Source organism: Schistocerca cancellata, chromosome 9, assembly GCF_023864275.1.
Source record: "Schistocerca cancellata isolate TAMUIC-IGC-003103 chromosome 9, iqSchCanc2.1, whole genome shotgun sequence".
NCBI classification, from domain to species: Eukaryota; Metazoa; Arthropoda; class Insecta; order Orthoptera; family Acrididae; genus Schistocerca; species Schistocerca cancellata.
The window spans coordinates 390,570,636-390,587,943 of NC_064634.1; the positions used below are offsets into that span (position 1 = coordinate 390,570,636).

At 43.4% G+C, this 17,308-nt stretch overlaps 1 protein-coding gene across 1 annotated transcript in view; it reads left to right on the plus strand.

The window, feature by feature from the left end:
- Positions 1-17,308, plus strand: part of LOC126100415 (cadherin-23) — a 410,352-nt gene that overhangs the window by 245,364 nt on the left and 147,680 nt on the right. The window contains exons 4-5 of the mRNA XM_049911011.1: positions 2,571-2,845; positions 10,699-10,926. Of these exons, the coding sequence (XP_049766968.1) occupies positions 2,571-2,845; positions 10,699-10,926 (503 nt within the window). The remainder of the gene's footprint in view (positions 1-2,570; positions 2,846-10,698; positions 10,927-17,308) is intronic.

Sequence of the window (17,308 nt, forward strand, 5' to 3'; positions counted from 1 at the left end):
TGACGGTTGGGACATCTTGGGGACATTTCACAGGTACCGTTCGTGGTCAAGTACAACAGTGGAAGCTGAAGGCTTGGCTAGCATCTGCATTTGTGTTCACGCACGAATTTTTCGCTGTGTTTCCGTATTTTCGTCCAGCCTTGGTATACGTGTTGGACTGTGGCTTTAGTGGGCATGACTCCATTTTTTTACGTGTATTGCTGAAATGTGCGTGGAATTGGCACTTGCGCTGGTTGTGATAAATCATTCCTTTACATCGTGGCAAAGTAGCTCTGGAGGTGAACAGTCTGTGCTATAGTCGCGTCTGCACAGATTTTCCTTTTTATTTATTTGCTTTCGTAACGTGGCTTTCAACCATCCGAATGCAGGAAAAGTTATATTTCAATTGTGTTTGACAATTCATGGTAGGCATTATTTTGAATCGTATCCAGGTACGATGCAACATAGACTTTACAAAGAACTGATTCGACATAAAACAAGTATTACAACCAGAGTATACTAAAACGAGTAAACAAGACGAGAATGGAACACAGTATACACAGTAGTGGTATACTATAAAAATCCTACTGCTAACACAAGAAGAAATGACAAATCACCGTTGGTAGACACTTGGGATGTTCCCAATTCAGTCAGGATTGATGACTATATATCTAAATTAACAATAAGATGTTCTTTGTATGTCCTGTGAGAACTGTTTCAAAAATTGCGGGTCCAGGTCTGTAAGTACCATCTAGGCAGAACATGAGAACAGTTAACAGGAACCAGAGTTGTGCATTACAGCCACAGACGTACAAGGTGTTCGGAAATTTCCGTGACAAACTTTTAGGACTTGTAGATGGGAGGGAGTACAGTATATTTTGAATAAAAACCCATGTCTGGAAACGTACGGTTTCGATTCAAATGTTTAACTCATCCAATTCTACTTAACTCCGCAGCTCGTGGTCTAGTGGCTAGCGTTGCTGCCACTCGATCACGGGGTCCCGGGTTCAATTCCGGGCCGGGTTGTGGATTTTCTTTGCCTGGGGACTGGGTGTTTGTGTTGTCCTCATCATTTCGTCGTCGTCAGCATCATCATCATCATCATTCGTAACAGTGGCTAGACTGGATTGTGAAAGAAAAATTGGCCTGTGAAAAAACTGGGACTTGGTTCGTGCGCTGATGACCGCGCAGTTGAGCGCCCCACAAGCCAAACATCATCATTATCATCATCATCATCACTTCTACTTAAGCAGCCGAATTATACGTGCCGCTGTAAATTAATAGGTAACAGTTCGGAAGAAAGCGTATCGAAAGATCCATTTATCACTTAAGCACATTTGTTTGTCTTAAACTTAATGTGTTTACAGTCTTCCAAAACAATAAAAAACCCAGCATATTGTATGTACAGAGCTGTACTGACGCATTATAAGAGCGGCTCCATGTGGCGACCGCCAGCGTTGTTACAGACATTGTACCTGCGAAGTATGTTCTGGTCCACACTCTCCATCCCACCTGGTGTCTCCTCAGTTTCTAGTCCAGCGCCCAGAACTCGTGCCAGCAGATCTTCCTCTGTACCTACAGGAGTCTAATAAATTATCACATCAAGTGACCGTCTGATGTACTATACGTCATCCAGTCTACCCTATTGCATACCAGGACTCTTTCCCTCAACAGACGTGGACGCGTTACATATCTCAATTGAAACCGTCGTAGAAAGGAAACGATATGTTTCTGGACATGGGTTCCTGCTCAAAAAATTATTAACTCACTCCCCTCTACAAGTTCTAGAAGTTTGTAACGGTAATTTCCGTATCCGAACACGCTGTAGATACACCAGTATCCAGACACGTACGGATAGGAGGTACATAATAAGTCAACTCAGATGGACCCTGACAACTGCAGCGGGCTTTGCGCGGCTTCTGTAGTGTTGGCAGAAGAGCCAACACTGTGTTGCAATAGGAGGCCGAAATGCACGCGTTTAATTCACGCCGGTGGCGCTAGGTCTGAAACAGGATACGTAATGAATGCTATAAAGAAAAGTACGTAGCTGCTGGAATAATTAACTTTAATCCATCATTTGTATACAGCATTCTTGATGATACAAGTGAGACTCTCTCTAGAAATGGTTAATGGCGCCTTGCTAGGTCGTAGCCATGGACTTAGCTGAAGGCTATTCTAACTATCTCTCGGCAAATGAGAGAAAGGCTTCGTCAGTGTAGTCGCTAGCAAAGTCGTCGTACAACTGGGGCGAGTCCTAGTACTTCTCTCTAGACCTGCCGTGTGGTGGCGCTCGGTCTGCAATTACTGACAGTGGTGACACGCGGGTCCGACATGTACTAATGGACCGCGGCCGATTTAAAGCTACCACCTAGCAAGTGTAGTGTCTGGCGGTGACACCACAGCTTCTTCACTCGTCTGCCTCAACCAATCGTGTAACGCCTCCGTGTTGTCGCAGCTCTATAGACTATTGTTTTCGCTTCAAAGCTGAAAAGCTAGCAACAGCGTTGCACGACGTCAGGGACCTTATTTCGCCGACCCTAGCCCACACCGCCGGCAGTACGCCGTGTGACCCCCGGGTGTGTTTCGCGCAGACGAGAGCGTGGGCGGCCTGGAGCCGAACACGGTGTCGCTGCGGCGCGAGGTGGCGGTGCTGGACGTGAACGACAACGCGCCCGCCTTCCACGGCCGGCCGTACGCGCTCAGCCTGCCCGAGACGACGCGAGTCGGCACCGTCGTCTTCGCCAACATCAGCCTCACCGACGCAGACCTCGGCCGCAACGCCGACATCGAGCTGGAATGCCTCCGAGAGGCGGGCGACACCGACGACGCAGACGCCTGCGACACCTTCCACGTGTCCGCCGACAAGGTCTGTGTCCTCTACTGTTACTGCTGCGCTAGCCTCTAGAGCAGTGGTCGCCAAACGTTTTGCTTGAGCCAACGCTCACTCTGTAGGGCGACACCTCGGGCCACACAAGAAGGGGGGAGGGGGGCCGGGGGTGGAAGGGACAGTACGCTACTGGCCATTAAAATTGCTACACCAAGAAGAAACGCAGATGATAAACGGGTATTCAGTGGACAAATATATTATACTAGAACTGACATGTGATTACATTTTCACTCAATTTGGGTGCATAGATCCTGAGAAATCAGTACCCAGAACAACCACCTCTGCCCCTAATAACGGCCTTGATACGCCTGGGCATTGAGTCAAACAGAGCTTGGATGGCGTGTACAGGTACAGCTGCCCATGCAGCTTCAACACGATACCACAGTTCATCAAGAGTAGTGACTGGCGTATTGTGACGAGCCAGTTACTGGGCCACCATTGACCAGACGTTTTCAATCGGTGAGAGATATTGAGAATGTGCTGGCCAGGGCAGCAGTCGAACATTTTCTGTATACAGAAAGGCCCGTACAGGACCTGCAACATGCGGTCGTGCATTATCCTGCTGAAATGTAGGGTTTCGCAGGGATCGAATGAAGGGTTGAGCGCCGGCCGGAGTGGCCGAGCGGTTCTAAGCGCTACAGTCTGGAACTGCGCGACCGCTACGGTCGCAGGTTCGAATCCTGCCTCGGGCATGGATGTTTGTGATGTCCTTAGGTTAGTTAGGTTTAAGTAGTTCTAAGTTCTAGGGGACTGATGACCTCAGATGTTAAGTTCCATAGTGCTCAGAGCCATTCGAACCATTCGAAGGGTTGAGCCACGAGTCGTAAGACATCTGAAATGTAACGTCCACTGTTCAAAGTGCCGTCAATGCGAACAAGAGGTGACCGAGACGTGTAACCGATGGCATCCCACAGCATCACGCCGGGTGATACGCCAGTATGGCGATGACGAATACACGCTTCCAATGTACGTTCACCGCGATGTCACCAAACGTGGGTGCAGCCATCATGATGCTGTAAACAGAACCCGGATTCATCCGAAAAAATGACGTTTTGCCGTTCGTGCACCCAGGTTCGACGTTGAGTACACCATCGCAGGCGCTCCTGTATGTGATGCGGCATCAAGGGTAACCGCAGCCATGGTCTCCGAGCTGATAGTCCATGCTGCTGCAAACGTCGTCGAACTGTTCGTGCGGATGGTTGTTGTCCTGCATACGTCCCCATCTGTTGACTCAGGGATCGAGACGTGGCTGCACGATCCGTTACAGCCATGCGGATAAGATGCCTGTCATCTCGACTGCTGGTGATACGAGGCCGTTGGGATCCAGCACGGTGTTTCGTATTACCCTCCTGAACCCACCGATTCCATATTCTGCTAGCAGTCATTGGATCTCGACCAACGAGAGCAGCAATGTCGCGATACGATAAACCGTAATCGCGATAGGCTACAATCCGACCTTTATCAAAGTCGGAAACGTGATGGTACGCATTTCTCCTCCTTACACGAGGCATCACAACAACGTTTGACCAGGCAACGCCGGTCAACTGCTGTTTGTGTATTAGAAATCGGTTGGAAACTTTCCTCATGTCAGCACGTTGTAGGTGTCGCCACAGGCGCCAACCTTATGTGAACGCTCTGAAAAGCTAATCATTTGCATATAACAGCATCTTCTTCCTGTCGGCTAAATTTCGCGTCTGTAACACGTCATCTTTGTGTGAAGCAATTTTAATGGCCAGTAGTGTAATTTGAACACTCCAAGAGAAATACAATTTTCATCAAAACATTGTTACTGATGGAAGCTCTCCACGTACACATTTCGAATCTACATATAAGCATTCGCAATAAATATTTGTAAGTAAAAAATAAAGTAATAGCAGATATTGGAACTACACGGATTTTCTTCAAAGCTTATATAGTGACCAGTTTTCCTAAGCGAGTACTGTGGCCAGTGGCAATGCAGCAGTTTCCCATGTTTCTTACTCGGATTTCTGAACAGTTGATGGCCTAGTATCTGAAACAATATCAAGCGGCTGCAACAGTCCATTTGCAATCGGACTTCTGTGTTACGACTTTTGTGTTGATTCAAAAATTGTGATAGACAGATAAACTGGCGGATGATAGTTCCGTATATAAAGGATTTAAAAGTTAATTTGATCTGTTGTATAATGCACCTTTTTCTAACTTTTACTGGGGTCAACACCTTGGCCACTTTTCCTGATCGGACGCGAGGTCGCATTAGCAATCTACACAAGAAATTATCACATTGAAGTAAATAACAAAGAACTACAATTGTAGTGCAAAAGACAGTGTTTAAACATTCATGTTGTAAAAAAATATTGCTCTCCACACAGACAGCTCAAAAAAAGTTTCTTTTTTAAAAAAAAGAAGTACAAGCTTCCTCTGTCTATCTCACTGACAACAACGGCGATGTATACTTTCCCCACCTTCCCCAACCGATTTCACTGTTAATTCGTAACCTACATATGTACGTATCAAACCTGGGACCTAGAAACGACGGAGAGGCTTCGTCCCGTTGTAGCCCTCTGTCCCGTTGTAGCCTCTGCGCCGGCCGGAGTGGCCGTGCGGTTCTGGGCGCTACAGTCTGGAGCCGAGCGACCGCTCCGGCGGCAGGTTCGAATCCTGCCTCGGGCATGGATGTGTGTGATGTCCTTCGGTTAGTTAGGTTTAATTAGTTCTAAGTTCTAGGCGACTGATGACCTCAGACGTTAAGTCGCATAGTGCTCAGAGCCATTTGAACCATTTAGCCCTCTGTGGTTCACATCCCCACAACAGGCCACCCACCCCACACCGAACCCAGGGTTATTGTACGGTTCGGCCCTTGCCCCCAGTGCCCCCCCTCCCCCCCCCCCCTCCCGGGAACGTCGCATACCAGACGAGTTTAACCCCAAATGCTTGCTTGTTAGAATAATTATGGTATACGCGTACGTCCAAACAGTGTTTGCACAGCAATCACCGACACAGTGTAACTGAGGAGGAATAAGGGGAACCAGCCCGCATTCGTCGAAGTAGATGGAAAACCGCCTTAAAAACCATCCACTGGCTGGCCGCCATAACGGACCTCGACACTAATCCGGTGGGCGGATTGGTGCCGGGGACTGGTGATGTGTTGGCAAATGTGCCAACACCTTGTACATAGAGGAGGCTGAAATGCACGCTATCTAACGCAGACGGGCGTGAAGTCTGGAACAGGATACGTAATTAATGCTATAATGAAAAGTACTTAGCTGAGGTTATACTTAACTTTTATTCCATCATTTTGGTACATCGCTATTGTTAATATAAGTGAGACTCTCTCCAGATAAGGTTAATGGCGCCTTGCTAGGTCGTAGTCATGGACTTAGCTGAAGGCTATTCTAACTGTCTCTCGGCAAATGAGAGAAAGGCTTCGTCAGTGTAGTCGCTAGAAAAGTCGTCGTACAACTGGGCGAGTGCTAGTCCGTCTCTCTAGACCTGCCGTGTGGTGGCGCTAGGTCTGCAATTACTGACAGTGGCGACACGCGGGTCCAACATGTACTAATGGACCGCGGCCGATTTAAAGCTACTACCTAGCAAGTGTGGTGTCTGGCGGTGACACCACAACTGGCACGCCTTCCCGCTCGGGAAGCAGCGCTTCAGACCGCGCGGCTAGCCGGGTGGGCTGACCTACATAAGTTAGTATGATGTATTAATAGTAATAATTGAAATATCAGACACGAACACAAATGTTTACTAAATGTTTTGAATGTCATTTTTCTTGTACTCATTGCATTGTATTGCAACAATCCTAATTTGATTTCAGAGTACTCGCTACAAAAATGGTTCAAATGACTCTGAGCACTATGGGACTCAACATCTATGGTCATCAGTCCCCTAGAACTTAGAACTACTTAAACCTAACTAACCTAAGGGCGTCACATGACACCCAGTCATCACGAGGCAGAGAAAATCCCTGACCCCGCCGGGAATCGAACCCGGGAACCCGGGCGTGGGAAGCGAGAACGCTACCGCACGACCACGAGCTGCGGAATACTCGCTACAAACATGTACCGTGCTCGAAATGGACTGTCATCTTTAATACGCATTCACGATACGATGTTACTTCCGTTTTATATTTATACCACAACAGTTGATTAGTGCTAGTTACGCACGCTCGTTGACAGCATTGGAAGACCAAGGACTGTCGACACCATACCACGCAGAACTACTGCTAGAAGTATATTATCATAAAATACGGCTGAGAACGGAAGGCCGCACGAATTCTTTCGACTGAAATGTCAAACGCTCTTAAAAACAGATGTAAGGCTCGTTTCACACTGGGACACTTGTGACGGTCACCGGTGATGGTCACCGGTGACTGTGGCGAACACTCCTGGGTCACTGGTGTCCCACACTGCAGCTGTTGCCAACTGATTAGTTGGTGAAATGGACTCGAGCGAGGAGGAACTGTTGTTAGTACTTGTAATGAGGAGGACGAGGAGGAGGAGAATGAAGACAAAACGTTCATTGGAATTGTATTTGAAATGTGCAGTGTTCAATTATTACCATGTTAACTGTAACAAACCATACTGTTGCGTTCACTGAACTGATTAAAACTTGCAATTAAAATTATAATTACAATGCACTTTTTTGTATTACAGTTGTGTGTACCTAATTGAACAGAACCCAAGCACGAGCACTGTTCTGATTCGGGTGTCAAAAACTTGTAAGTCAATAGTATTATGGTAAATAAATAAAATTCATTATAATAGTAACAACATATGCGTAAATTATTGTTGTTTTGAATAATATTTTAACTGTATTTTTCGAACCATAAGGCGGAGCGCCTTATTAGACTACGAAAAGACGTACCCTTAATTTTGTTATGAAAATGTTGAAATAAAACTATTTATTTTATTTTACTTTCATTCCCCCTGTAGGGGTGAGTACATGGTTTCTGCGCTCATCCATTTTGTCCATTCTTCTCGCATTGAGACTGCATAAAAAGTACACTTGCTATTGGTAATGCAAAAGAAATGGGGTGAGGGATAGCATTCTCCTTGTAGATTATTAACCTCCTAGCCTCGTACAGGGGTAGAAAATATATTTCGCTATTCTTGTGGTCCAAAAAATACGGTATTAAAGTGAAAAAAGAATATAGAACTTACCAATTTTGTTTCTTTCATCTATGCTCTTTTCATCGAAATCAGGCACAAACTTCGTAATAATTTGTTGCCACGCTTTCATTTTCATGACTTTGTTACTGTAATCATCGCTTTTCATGTCCCAAATAACGGGACGACTTTCCACTTCACTTATAAAATCTTCTGTGTTGATGAACTCTAAACTCATGGCTGCACTGTGTGGAGAACCACTGGGCTCAGCAACGGCTGCCTGTCTGTTGGCAACTCTGCATTGCTGTGTCTTTGATCGGTGTCCCAGTGTGAACACTCCAATACAAGCTAATGCATGTCCGGCGGTGACCGCAGCGAACACAGTGTCCGTGTCCGTCACATGTGGCGAGGGTGAGTCACTTCTGGGTCACCGTGACTCGGTGACTCAGTGCAGTGTCCCGGTGTGAATGCTCCAATTCAAACGAATGTATCTCTATCAGCGACCGTCACCGGTGACCGTCACAAGTGTCCCAGTGTGAAACGAGCCTTAGACTGGCAGTGTCCTCAAACGCCGCAGCCAGCCAAGTACCCGCGACGTTGTTGGGCGCCGCGTCAGCCCCGCAGACTAGTAGTCCTAATTTACGGAAGGGCAAGATGGGGCCCGCCTCTCCCCCCCCCCCCCCCCCAGCTCTAGCTCTTAGAGAAAGGAAAAAATATAGTGTAGTCATGAATTTTTCTTTCAAGAAAATGACTTAAACATTAGTATTACGTAGGTTAACAGGGTCGGAATTGGAACTTTTTTACGGCTACTTTCAAGTCGCCATTAGTCTTCGAAAATATTAAAAATACTTCATACCCCCAGGTCCAGACCACCCCCTCCTCCGTCCTTGGTGCCACATACACCCAGCAACCTACCAAGGACTGTCGACTCTATACCACGCAGAACTACTGTTGTATTGCGTTTCAAAGACAGAAAAACTTTCTATTAGCAAGTGAAGTGTTCTTTATGTCTGCGCTCATGTGTGTGTGTGTGTGTGTGTGCGTGCGCGCGCGCTTATACAGGGTGTTTCAAAAATGACCGATATATTTGAAACGGCAATAAAAACTAAACGAGCAGCGATAGAAATACACCGTTTGTTGCAATATGCTTGGGACAACAGTACATTTTCAGGCGGACAAACTTTCGAAATTACAGTAGTTATAATTTTCAACAACAGATGGCGCTGCAAGTGATGTGAAAGATATAGAAGACAACGCAGTCTGTGGGTGCGCCATTCTGTACGTCGTCTTTCTGCTGTAAGCGTGTGCTGTTCACAACGTGCAAGTGTGCTGTGGACAACATGGTTTATTCCTTAGAACAGAGGATTTTTCTGGTGTTGGAATTCCACCGCCTAGAACACAGTGTTGTTGCAACAAGACGAAGTTTTCAACGGAGGTTTAATGTAACCAAAGGACCGAAAAGCGATACAATAAAGGATCTGTTTGAAAAATTTCAATGGACTGGGAACGTGACGGATGACGTGCTGGAAAGGTAGGGCGACCGCGTACGGCAACCACAGAGGGCAACGCGCAGCTAGTGCAGCAGGTGATCCAACAGCGGCCTCGGGTTTCCGTTCGCTGTGTTGCAGCTGCGGTCCAAATGACGCCAACGTCCACGTATCGTCTCATGCGCCAGAGTTTACACCTCTATCCATACAAAATTCAAACGCGGCAACCACTCAGCGCCGCTACCATTGCTGCACGAGAGACATTCGCTAACGATATAGTGCACAGGATTGATGACGGCGATATGCATGTGGGCAGCATTTGGTTTACTGACGAAGCTTATTTTTACCTGGACGGCTTCGTCAATAAACAGAACTGGCGCATATGGGGAACCGAAAAGCCCCATTTTGCAGTCCCATCGTCCCTGCATCCTCAAAAAGTACTGGTCTGGGCCGCCATTTCTTCCAAAGGAATCATTGGCCCATTTTTCAGATCCGAAACGATTACTGCATCTCGCTATCTGGACATTCTTCGTGAATTTGTGGCGGTACAAACTGCCTTAGACGACACTGCGAACACCTCGTGGTTTATGCAAGATGGTGCCCAGCCACATCGCACGGCCGACGTCTTTAATTTGCTGAATGAATATTTCGATGATCGTGTGATTGCTTTGGGCTATCCGAAACATACAGGAGGCGGCGTGGATTGGCCTCCCTATTCGCCAGACATGAACCCCTGTGACTACTTTCTGTGGGGACACTTGAAAGACCAGGTGTACCGCCAGAATCCAGAAACAATTGAACAGCTGAAGCAGTACATCTCATCTGCATGTGAAGCCATTCCGGCAGACACGTTGTCAAAGGTTTCGGGTAATTTCATTCAGAGACTACGCCATATTTTTGCTACGCATGGTGGATATGTGGAAAATATCGTACTATAGAGTTTCCCAGACCGCAGCGCCATCTGTTGTTGACAATTGTAACTACTGTAATTTCGAAAGTTTGTCTGCCTGAAAATGTACTGTTGTCCCAAACATATTGCAACAAACGGTGTATTTCTATCGCTGCTCGTTTAGTTTGTATTGCCGTTTCAAATATACCGGTCATTTTTGAAACAACCTGTATATACATAACGGTTTTCTTTGCATCTGATCCTCCACTTTTAGCCAATAGTGCTCTGCTTATATGTGTTTCAGAGCTGCATAGTTGGCTATAAGTATCGTGGAAGGCTGGTAACTGACGCAGGGTTTGCCGACAGGTTGGCGAAGGCCACTTCGAGGGCCAGCTGCGTCTGGCGCGGCCGCTGGACTTTGAGCGGCGCTCCGCCTACAGTGTGCGAATGCGCGCGACGGACCGCGCAGACGACCCCGCCAAGAGGATGAGCGCCACCGCCAGAGTTGCCGTCGCAGTCATCGACGTGCAGGATCAGCCGCCGGCCTTCCTGGGCGCGCCCTACTCTGCAGCCGTGCCCGAGAACTCGCCTCCGGTGAGTCTCACTTTGTCGCTACACGACACTACCGTATTGTATCGTCCAGTCAGGAACCGCCAACTGGACAAAAGTTGCCACGATGGAGAACTTTGATGGCTATTCCGCGAAATTTCGGGCGAACTGCCCGTTGTCAGTAACTTGCTACCAAGATATTTCGGCGGCCTTCTTGCCATTTCCAATGTATTTTGGCGAAAGTACACGGAATTCGCATATGTAAGACCATTTCGGCGCATGCGTGGTGATCCCAGTCGTCACTGCGCATGCGCTATTCTTGCTGCAAGTCCGTGCGTTGCTGTGAGCGCCCTCCATGGTGAGAGGTCTCTTTATGCGCTGTAAAGTCGCAGAGCGATGCGAACTACTTAGTGCACCAAGTTTTTCTCTTTTGCGTTATCGAACTGCAAACCGCCGTCCCGATTGATGCAAAATATCCAGGAAGCAAGTTACGGTCATTCGGCAGTTCGCCCAAAATATCATGGAAGCGTAAAAGCCCAGAAAGTTTTTAATTTCAGTACATTGTAGGTGTTTGAAAACGTTTTCTTTGGCGCTCTGTCAAGTTCCTGAAATAACCAACAGAGGCGCCTCGTTTTCATCACACGCTGAAGGCATACAACAATAACCCTTTTGTGCGTTCCCACCATTGTCACTTGTCTACACGCCGTTAACGATGTTATTGCCTTCATCTTGGAGGATATGATTTGTGCACTAGTCCGTACAAATGTCTCGCCCTACTCATTCTTTCAGATGTGAGTATAAACCACTTGGTTTGGTTCATAAAGCATGTAATTTCCTTTCAGACTCACTGTTAATGTACTGTATATTATATTACACTTAGGTTTAATAATATCACTTCATAATATTGCACCAGGAAACATGATGGAAACGGGACAGCTTTGTAAACCTAGAATTTCGTGATTTTCTCAGCTTTTTCCGTACTTGTTTCAGATCGTGTGTTTTTCGTTATATTTTACATTTTGTCCAAATGCCGAAAAACCAAAATGCATCCAAAGCAAAATGCCTCCATTGAAAGAAACCACTACCACACTGCAGTCAGCAATCATGAAGAGGCTCAAACAAGTCTATGTCAGTTCTGTGGAGACGGAGGATAAAGGTCTCGTACTTTTAAACACCACACCTGACAGAGAGAGATAGGTGTTTTTTTTTTTCCCCCGAGTATGACTGGTGAAGGCGTTATATGTGTAAGTGACGTTACTTACAATGAAACCTGGAGTGATTTGCCTTTTATGACAAAAATATCAGGATTTTCTTTTAAGGCCGAAGTGTTTTAATTTAAAACTCTCTCTCATAATGTACACAACTTTCTAATAAAGAGTTTTCATAGTGTAAATAACTTTTTCTGAGGTATTTTAAGTGAGTTACACTTGTTTTAATATAGTTAGCAAAATTGCCCCATTTCATATTTACCCCCCACCCCCAAAAACAAAACATATTTCATTCCTTACATATAGTGGGTTACAGGTTTTAATTTTAATAAACTCATACAGTTCACAGATTATCAGTAAGGTTTATTTAAACATCTGACAGAAGGATAGATATCATCATTTTACAGCATATTATTTTAGTTTCGTAACAATCATTACAGTTCACAATTATATTTTAATAAATAACAATAATGTTACATAATTTTTCATATTAGAATTTCTGTGAATATGAAATGGAGTGGTCATAGAGGATCAATCGTATGTAAGACAGGTCACACATGCAGCAGACAATTCATTGGCAAGATACTTGGAATATGGCGTCAACCTCTAAAGGAATCTGATTACAAATCACTTGTTCATCCCATCTTAGAATATTCCTCAAACATAAGTACCCTAAGTATAACTCTCTTAGCGACTAGGATGCCAACATTAGACAAATTACAGTGTGTGCAGAGACATTTAAAGAAGCATTTACTCCATTCATGATGGGAACCAAAAGAAACCCTAGTATGTGGTACTGTTACCATGTCAAGGACCTATTCAGTGCCCTTCACAGTGGTTTGCAGAGTTTTGGTATAGATGTAGATGACAAATTATTCAGTTTCTTTCTGTTTTTAAAACTTTTCATGGGCATTAGATTAGATTAGATTAATACTAGTTCCATGGATCATGAATACAATATTTCGTAATGATGTGGAACAAGTCAAATTTTCCAATACATGACATAATTAAGTTTATTTAACAACATACTTAAGTTAATATAACAACTTTTTCATTTTTTGTGTTTTTTTTATTTTTTTAATTTTTTTTATTTTATTTTATTTTATTTTTTTTTTAATTTATATCTAAAAATTCCTCTATGGAGTAGAAGGAGTTGTCATTCAGAAATTCTTTTAATTTCTTCTTAAATACCTGTTGGTTATCTGTCAGACTTTTGATACTATTTGGTAAGTGACCAAAGACTTTAGTGCCAGTATAATTCACCCCTTTCTGTGCCAAAGTTAGATTTAATCTTGAATAGTGAAGATCATCCTTCCTCCTAGTATTGTAGTTATGCACACTGCTATTACTTTTGAATTGGGTTTGGTTGTTAATAACAAATTTCATAAGAGAGTATATATACTGAGAAGCTACTGTGAATATCCCTAGATCCTTAAATAAATGTCTGCAGGATGATCTTGGGTGGACTCCAGCTATTATTCTGATTACACGCTTTTGTGCAATAAATACTTTATTCCTCAGTGATGAATTACCCCAAAATATGATGCCATATGAAAGCAACGAGTGAAAATAGACGTAGTAAGCTAATTTACTAAGATGTTTATCACCAAAATTTGCAATGACCCTTATTGCATAAGTAGCTGAACTCAAACGTTTCAGCAGATCATCAATGTGTTTCTTCCAATTTAATCTCTCATCAATGGACACACCTAAAAATTTGGAATATTCTACCTTAGCTATATGCTTCTGATTAAGGTCTATATTTATTAATGGCATCATACCATTCACTGTACGGAACTGTATGTACTGTGTCTTATCAAAATTCAGTGAGAGTCCGTTTACAAGGAACCACTTAGTAATTTTCTGAAAGACAGTATTGACAATTTTATCAGTTAATTCTTCTTTGTCAGGTGTGATTACTATACTTGTATCATCAGCAAAGAGAACTAACTTTGCCTCTTCATGAATATAGAATGGCAAGTCATTAATATATAGTAAGAACAACAAAGGACCCAAGATTGACCCTTGTGGAACCCCATTCTTGATAGTTCCCCAGTTTGAGGAATGTGCTGATCTTTGCATATTATGAGAACTACTTATTTCAACTTTCTGCACTCTTCCAGTTAGGTACGAATTAAACCATTTGTGCACTGTCCCACTCATGCCACAATACTTGAGCTTGTCTAGCAGAATTTCATGATTTACACAATCAAAAGCCTTTGAGAGATCACAAAAAATCCCAATAGGTGGTGTTCAGTTATTCAGATCATTCAAAATTTGATTAGTGAAAGCATATATGGCATTTTCTGTTGAAAAACCTTTCTGGAAACCAAACTGACATTTTGTTAGTACTTCATTGTTACAGATATTTGAAGCTACTCTTGAATACATTACGTTCTCAAAAATTTTGGATAAAGCTGTTAGAAGGGAGATTGGACGGTAATTGTTGACATAAGATCTATCCCCCTTTTTATGCAAGGGTATAACAATAGCATATTTCAGTCTATCAGGGAAAATGCCCTGTTCCAGAGAGCTATTACACAGGTGGCTGAGAATCTTACTTATCTGTTGAGAACAAGCTTTTAGTATTTTGCTGGAAATGCCATCAATTCCATGTGAGTTTTTGCTTTTAAGCAAGTTTATTATTTTCCTAATTTCAGAGGCAGAAGTGGGTGAGATTTCAATTGTATCAAATTGCATAGGTATGTCCTCTTCCATTAACAGCCTAGCACCTTCTAATGAACACCTGGATCCTACTATATCCACAACATTTAGAAAACGATTATTAAAAATATTTTCAACTTCTGACTTTTTGTTCATAAAGTTTTCATTCAATTTGATGGTAATACTGTTTTCCTGTGCTCTTGGTTGACCTGTTTCTCTTTTAATAATATTCCAAATTGTTTTAATTTTATTATCAGAGTTGCTGATTTCAGACATGATACACATACTTCTGGATTTTTTAATAACTTTTCTTAATATAACGCAGTAGTTTTTATAATGTTTGATAGTTTCTGGGTCACTACTCTTTCTTGCTGTCAGATACATTTCCCTTTTCTGGTTACAAGATATTTTTATACCCTTAGTAAGCCATGGTTTGTTACAAGGTTTCTTACGAGTATATTTAACTATTTTCTTGGGGAAGCAGTTTTCAAATGCATTTACAAAAATGTCATGAAATAAATTATATTTTAAATTGGCATCAGGTTCATGGTACACCTCATCCCAGTCTAACTGCTGTAGGCTTTCCCTGAAATTTGCAATTGTTAAATCGTTGACTGAACGTACTACTTTGGAGGACTGTTTAGTATTGCTGAATGGAGCTATGTTATGTATTGTAACTAGCTGTGCACCATGATCAGAAAGACCATTCTCAACACGCTGAGCATTTATCTGGTTAAACTTATCTTGGTCTATAAAGAAGTTATCTATCAGTGAGCTGCTATCCTTTACCACCCGAGTAGGAAAATCAATAACGGGTGTCAAATTGAAAGAACCGAGTAATACTTCAAGGTCATTTTTCCTATTACCCTCTTTCAGAGAATCTACATTGAAGTCCCCACAAATAATAATTTGCTTCCACCTGTCTGACAGATAGCACAACAAGGAGTCCAAATTTTTCAGAAATAGATGAAAATTTCCTGATGGGGACCTATATACAGTTACAATTATAAATGTGCCTTTATTTAATTTAAGCTCACAGGCACATGCTTCTACATGTTTCTCTACACAAAACTTTTTTGTTTCTATACTTTTTGCACAATGATAACTTTTGACATATATGGCAACTCCTCCTTTCTCCATATTTTCTCTCATTACATGTGCAGAGAGCTTATATCCACTTACATTTACCTTATCCATATCAGTAAAAATGTGATGCTCAGACAGGCATAGTATATCTATTTCATCCTCAGCTTCTAAATCTTCTAAACAAACCAGAAGTTCATCTATTTCATTCTTTAAACTCCCAATATTTTGATGAAATATACTTACATTATTTTTAATTATACTTTTATGAGAATCTTTCCTTATTCTAACATTTGCAGTACTCTCCTGTCTGAGTTTCTCATTGTGCTTAGGCCTAGTTGCTATACCAGTAGTCACATGGTGTTCAGAGAGGCAGATTATGTCAACTGGGTTGGGTGACCTTAATTCATCAATGCAATTACCTAGGACTGAGATACAACTTGGTGGAGATAAAATTTCTGGTGATTGGTGAAAATTTATAATTGACAGCTGTGATTGGTGATCCAATGTGCTAGAATTGTGCTGTTTAATTTCTTTCCTAAACTGAAGATTTGTTTCAATCCTGACCTCTCGTAGAACTTGACATCTTTCTGTGTTACCTATCCTAAAAAAGGTGGTGCTCCAACACCTGTAACCACTGGTATTTTACCATTCATGGCAGTGCCTCGCCCCCTTAAATTTCCTGCTATTACCCCAGCCAGTTTCCCATTCCCTTTCCTGTTGAGATGTAGGCCGTGCCTGGTATAGTCCCACCTACTGAGAGAATCAACAGGAACCACACCAATATGAGCCCCCAAACCTGACCCAAGCAGCCGTTCCAACTCCAAATTAACTCTCCCAACAGAAGAGTTCAAATGAGGCCAGTCATGGCGTCTCAGGACAGATACAAATTGAACATTGGTGTGTCTCGATGCCGACGCAATCTTTACCAGATCACACTGTATACTGTACCCAGGATCTCTGTCGATGCTGTTCCCTGGCCCTCCCACAATAACCATGGTGTCTTCCCTGGTAAATCCTTTACAGAGTGAACCTAAATCCTCTGTCACCTGATCCAGACTAGCACTTGGTTTGAAAAAATTTGTGACCTGGTATTCTGGTCCTAATTCTTCCTGCAGAAGTTGGCCTACACCTCTGGCATGAGAACTGCCTAACAACAAAACTTTCTTCCTTTTCGATGGCTTTCCTACATTCTTTTTCAATTTCCTATTGAAAATTTGTTGTGTCCTGTCTACACCTACCTCTGCTTGAGGCTCATCAGTTTCTAACTGAAGCAACAGGTCAAACTTATTTTTGACATTCACCACAAAACTGTCAGACTTAGTTCTAGGCCTGTTCCTTCTGCTACCTGTTGCCACTTCCCACCTCTCTTTGCCCTTCTCCCTCCTTAACCTGTCCAGATCTTCCCTAGCCTGATCTAGCTCAGCCTGAAGGGCAGCAATTTTCCCCTCCTGTTCCACTATCTTCCTATC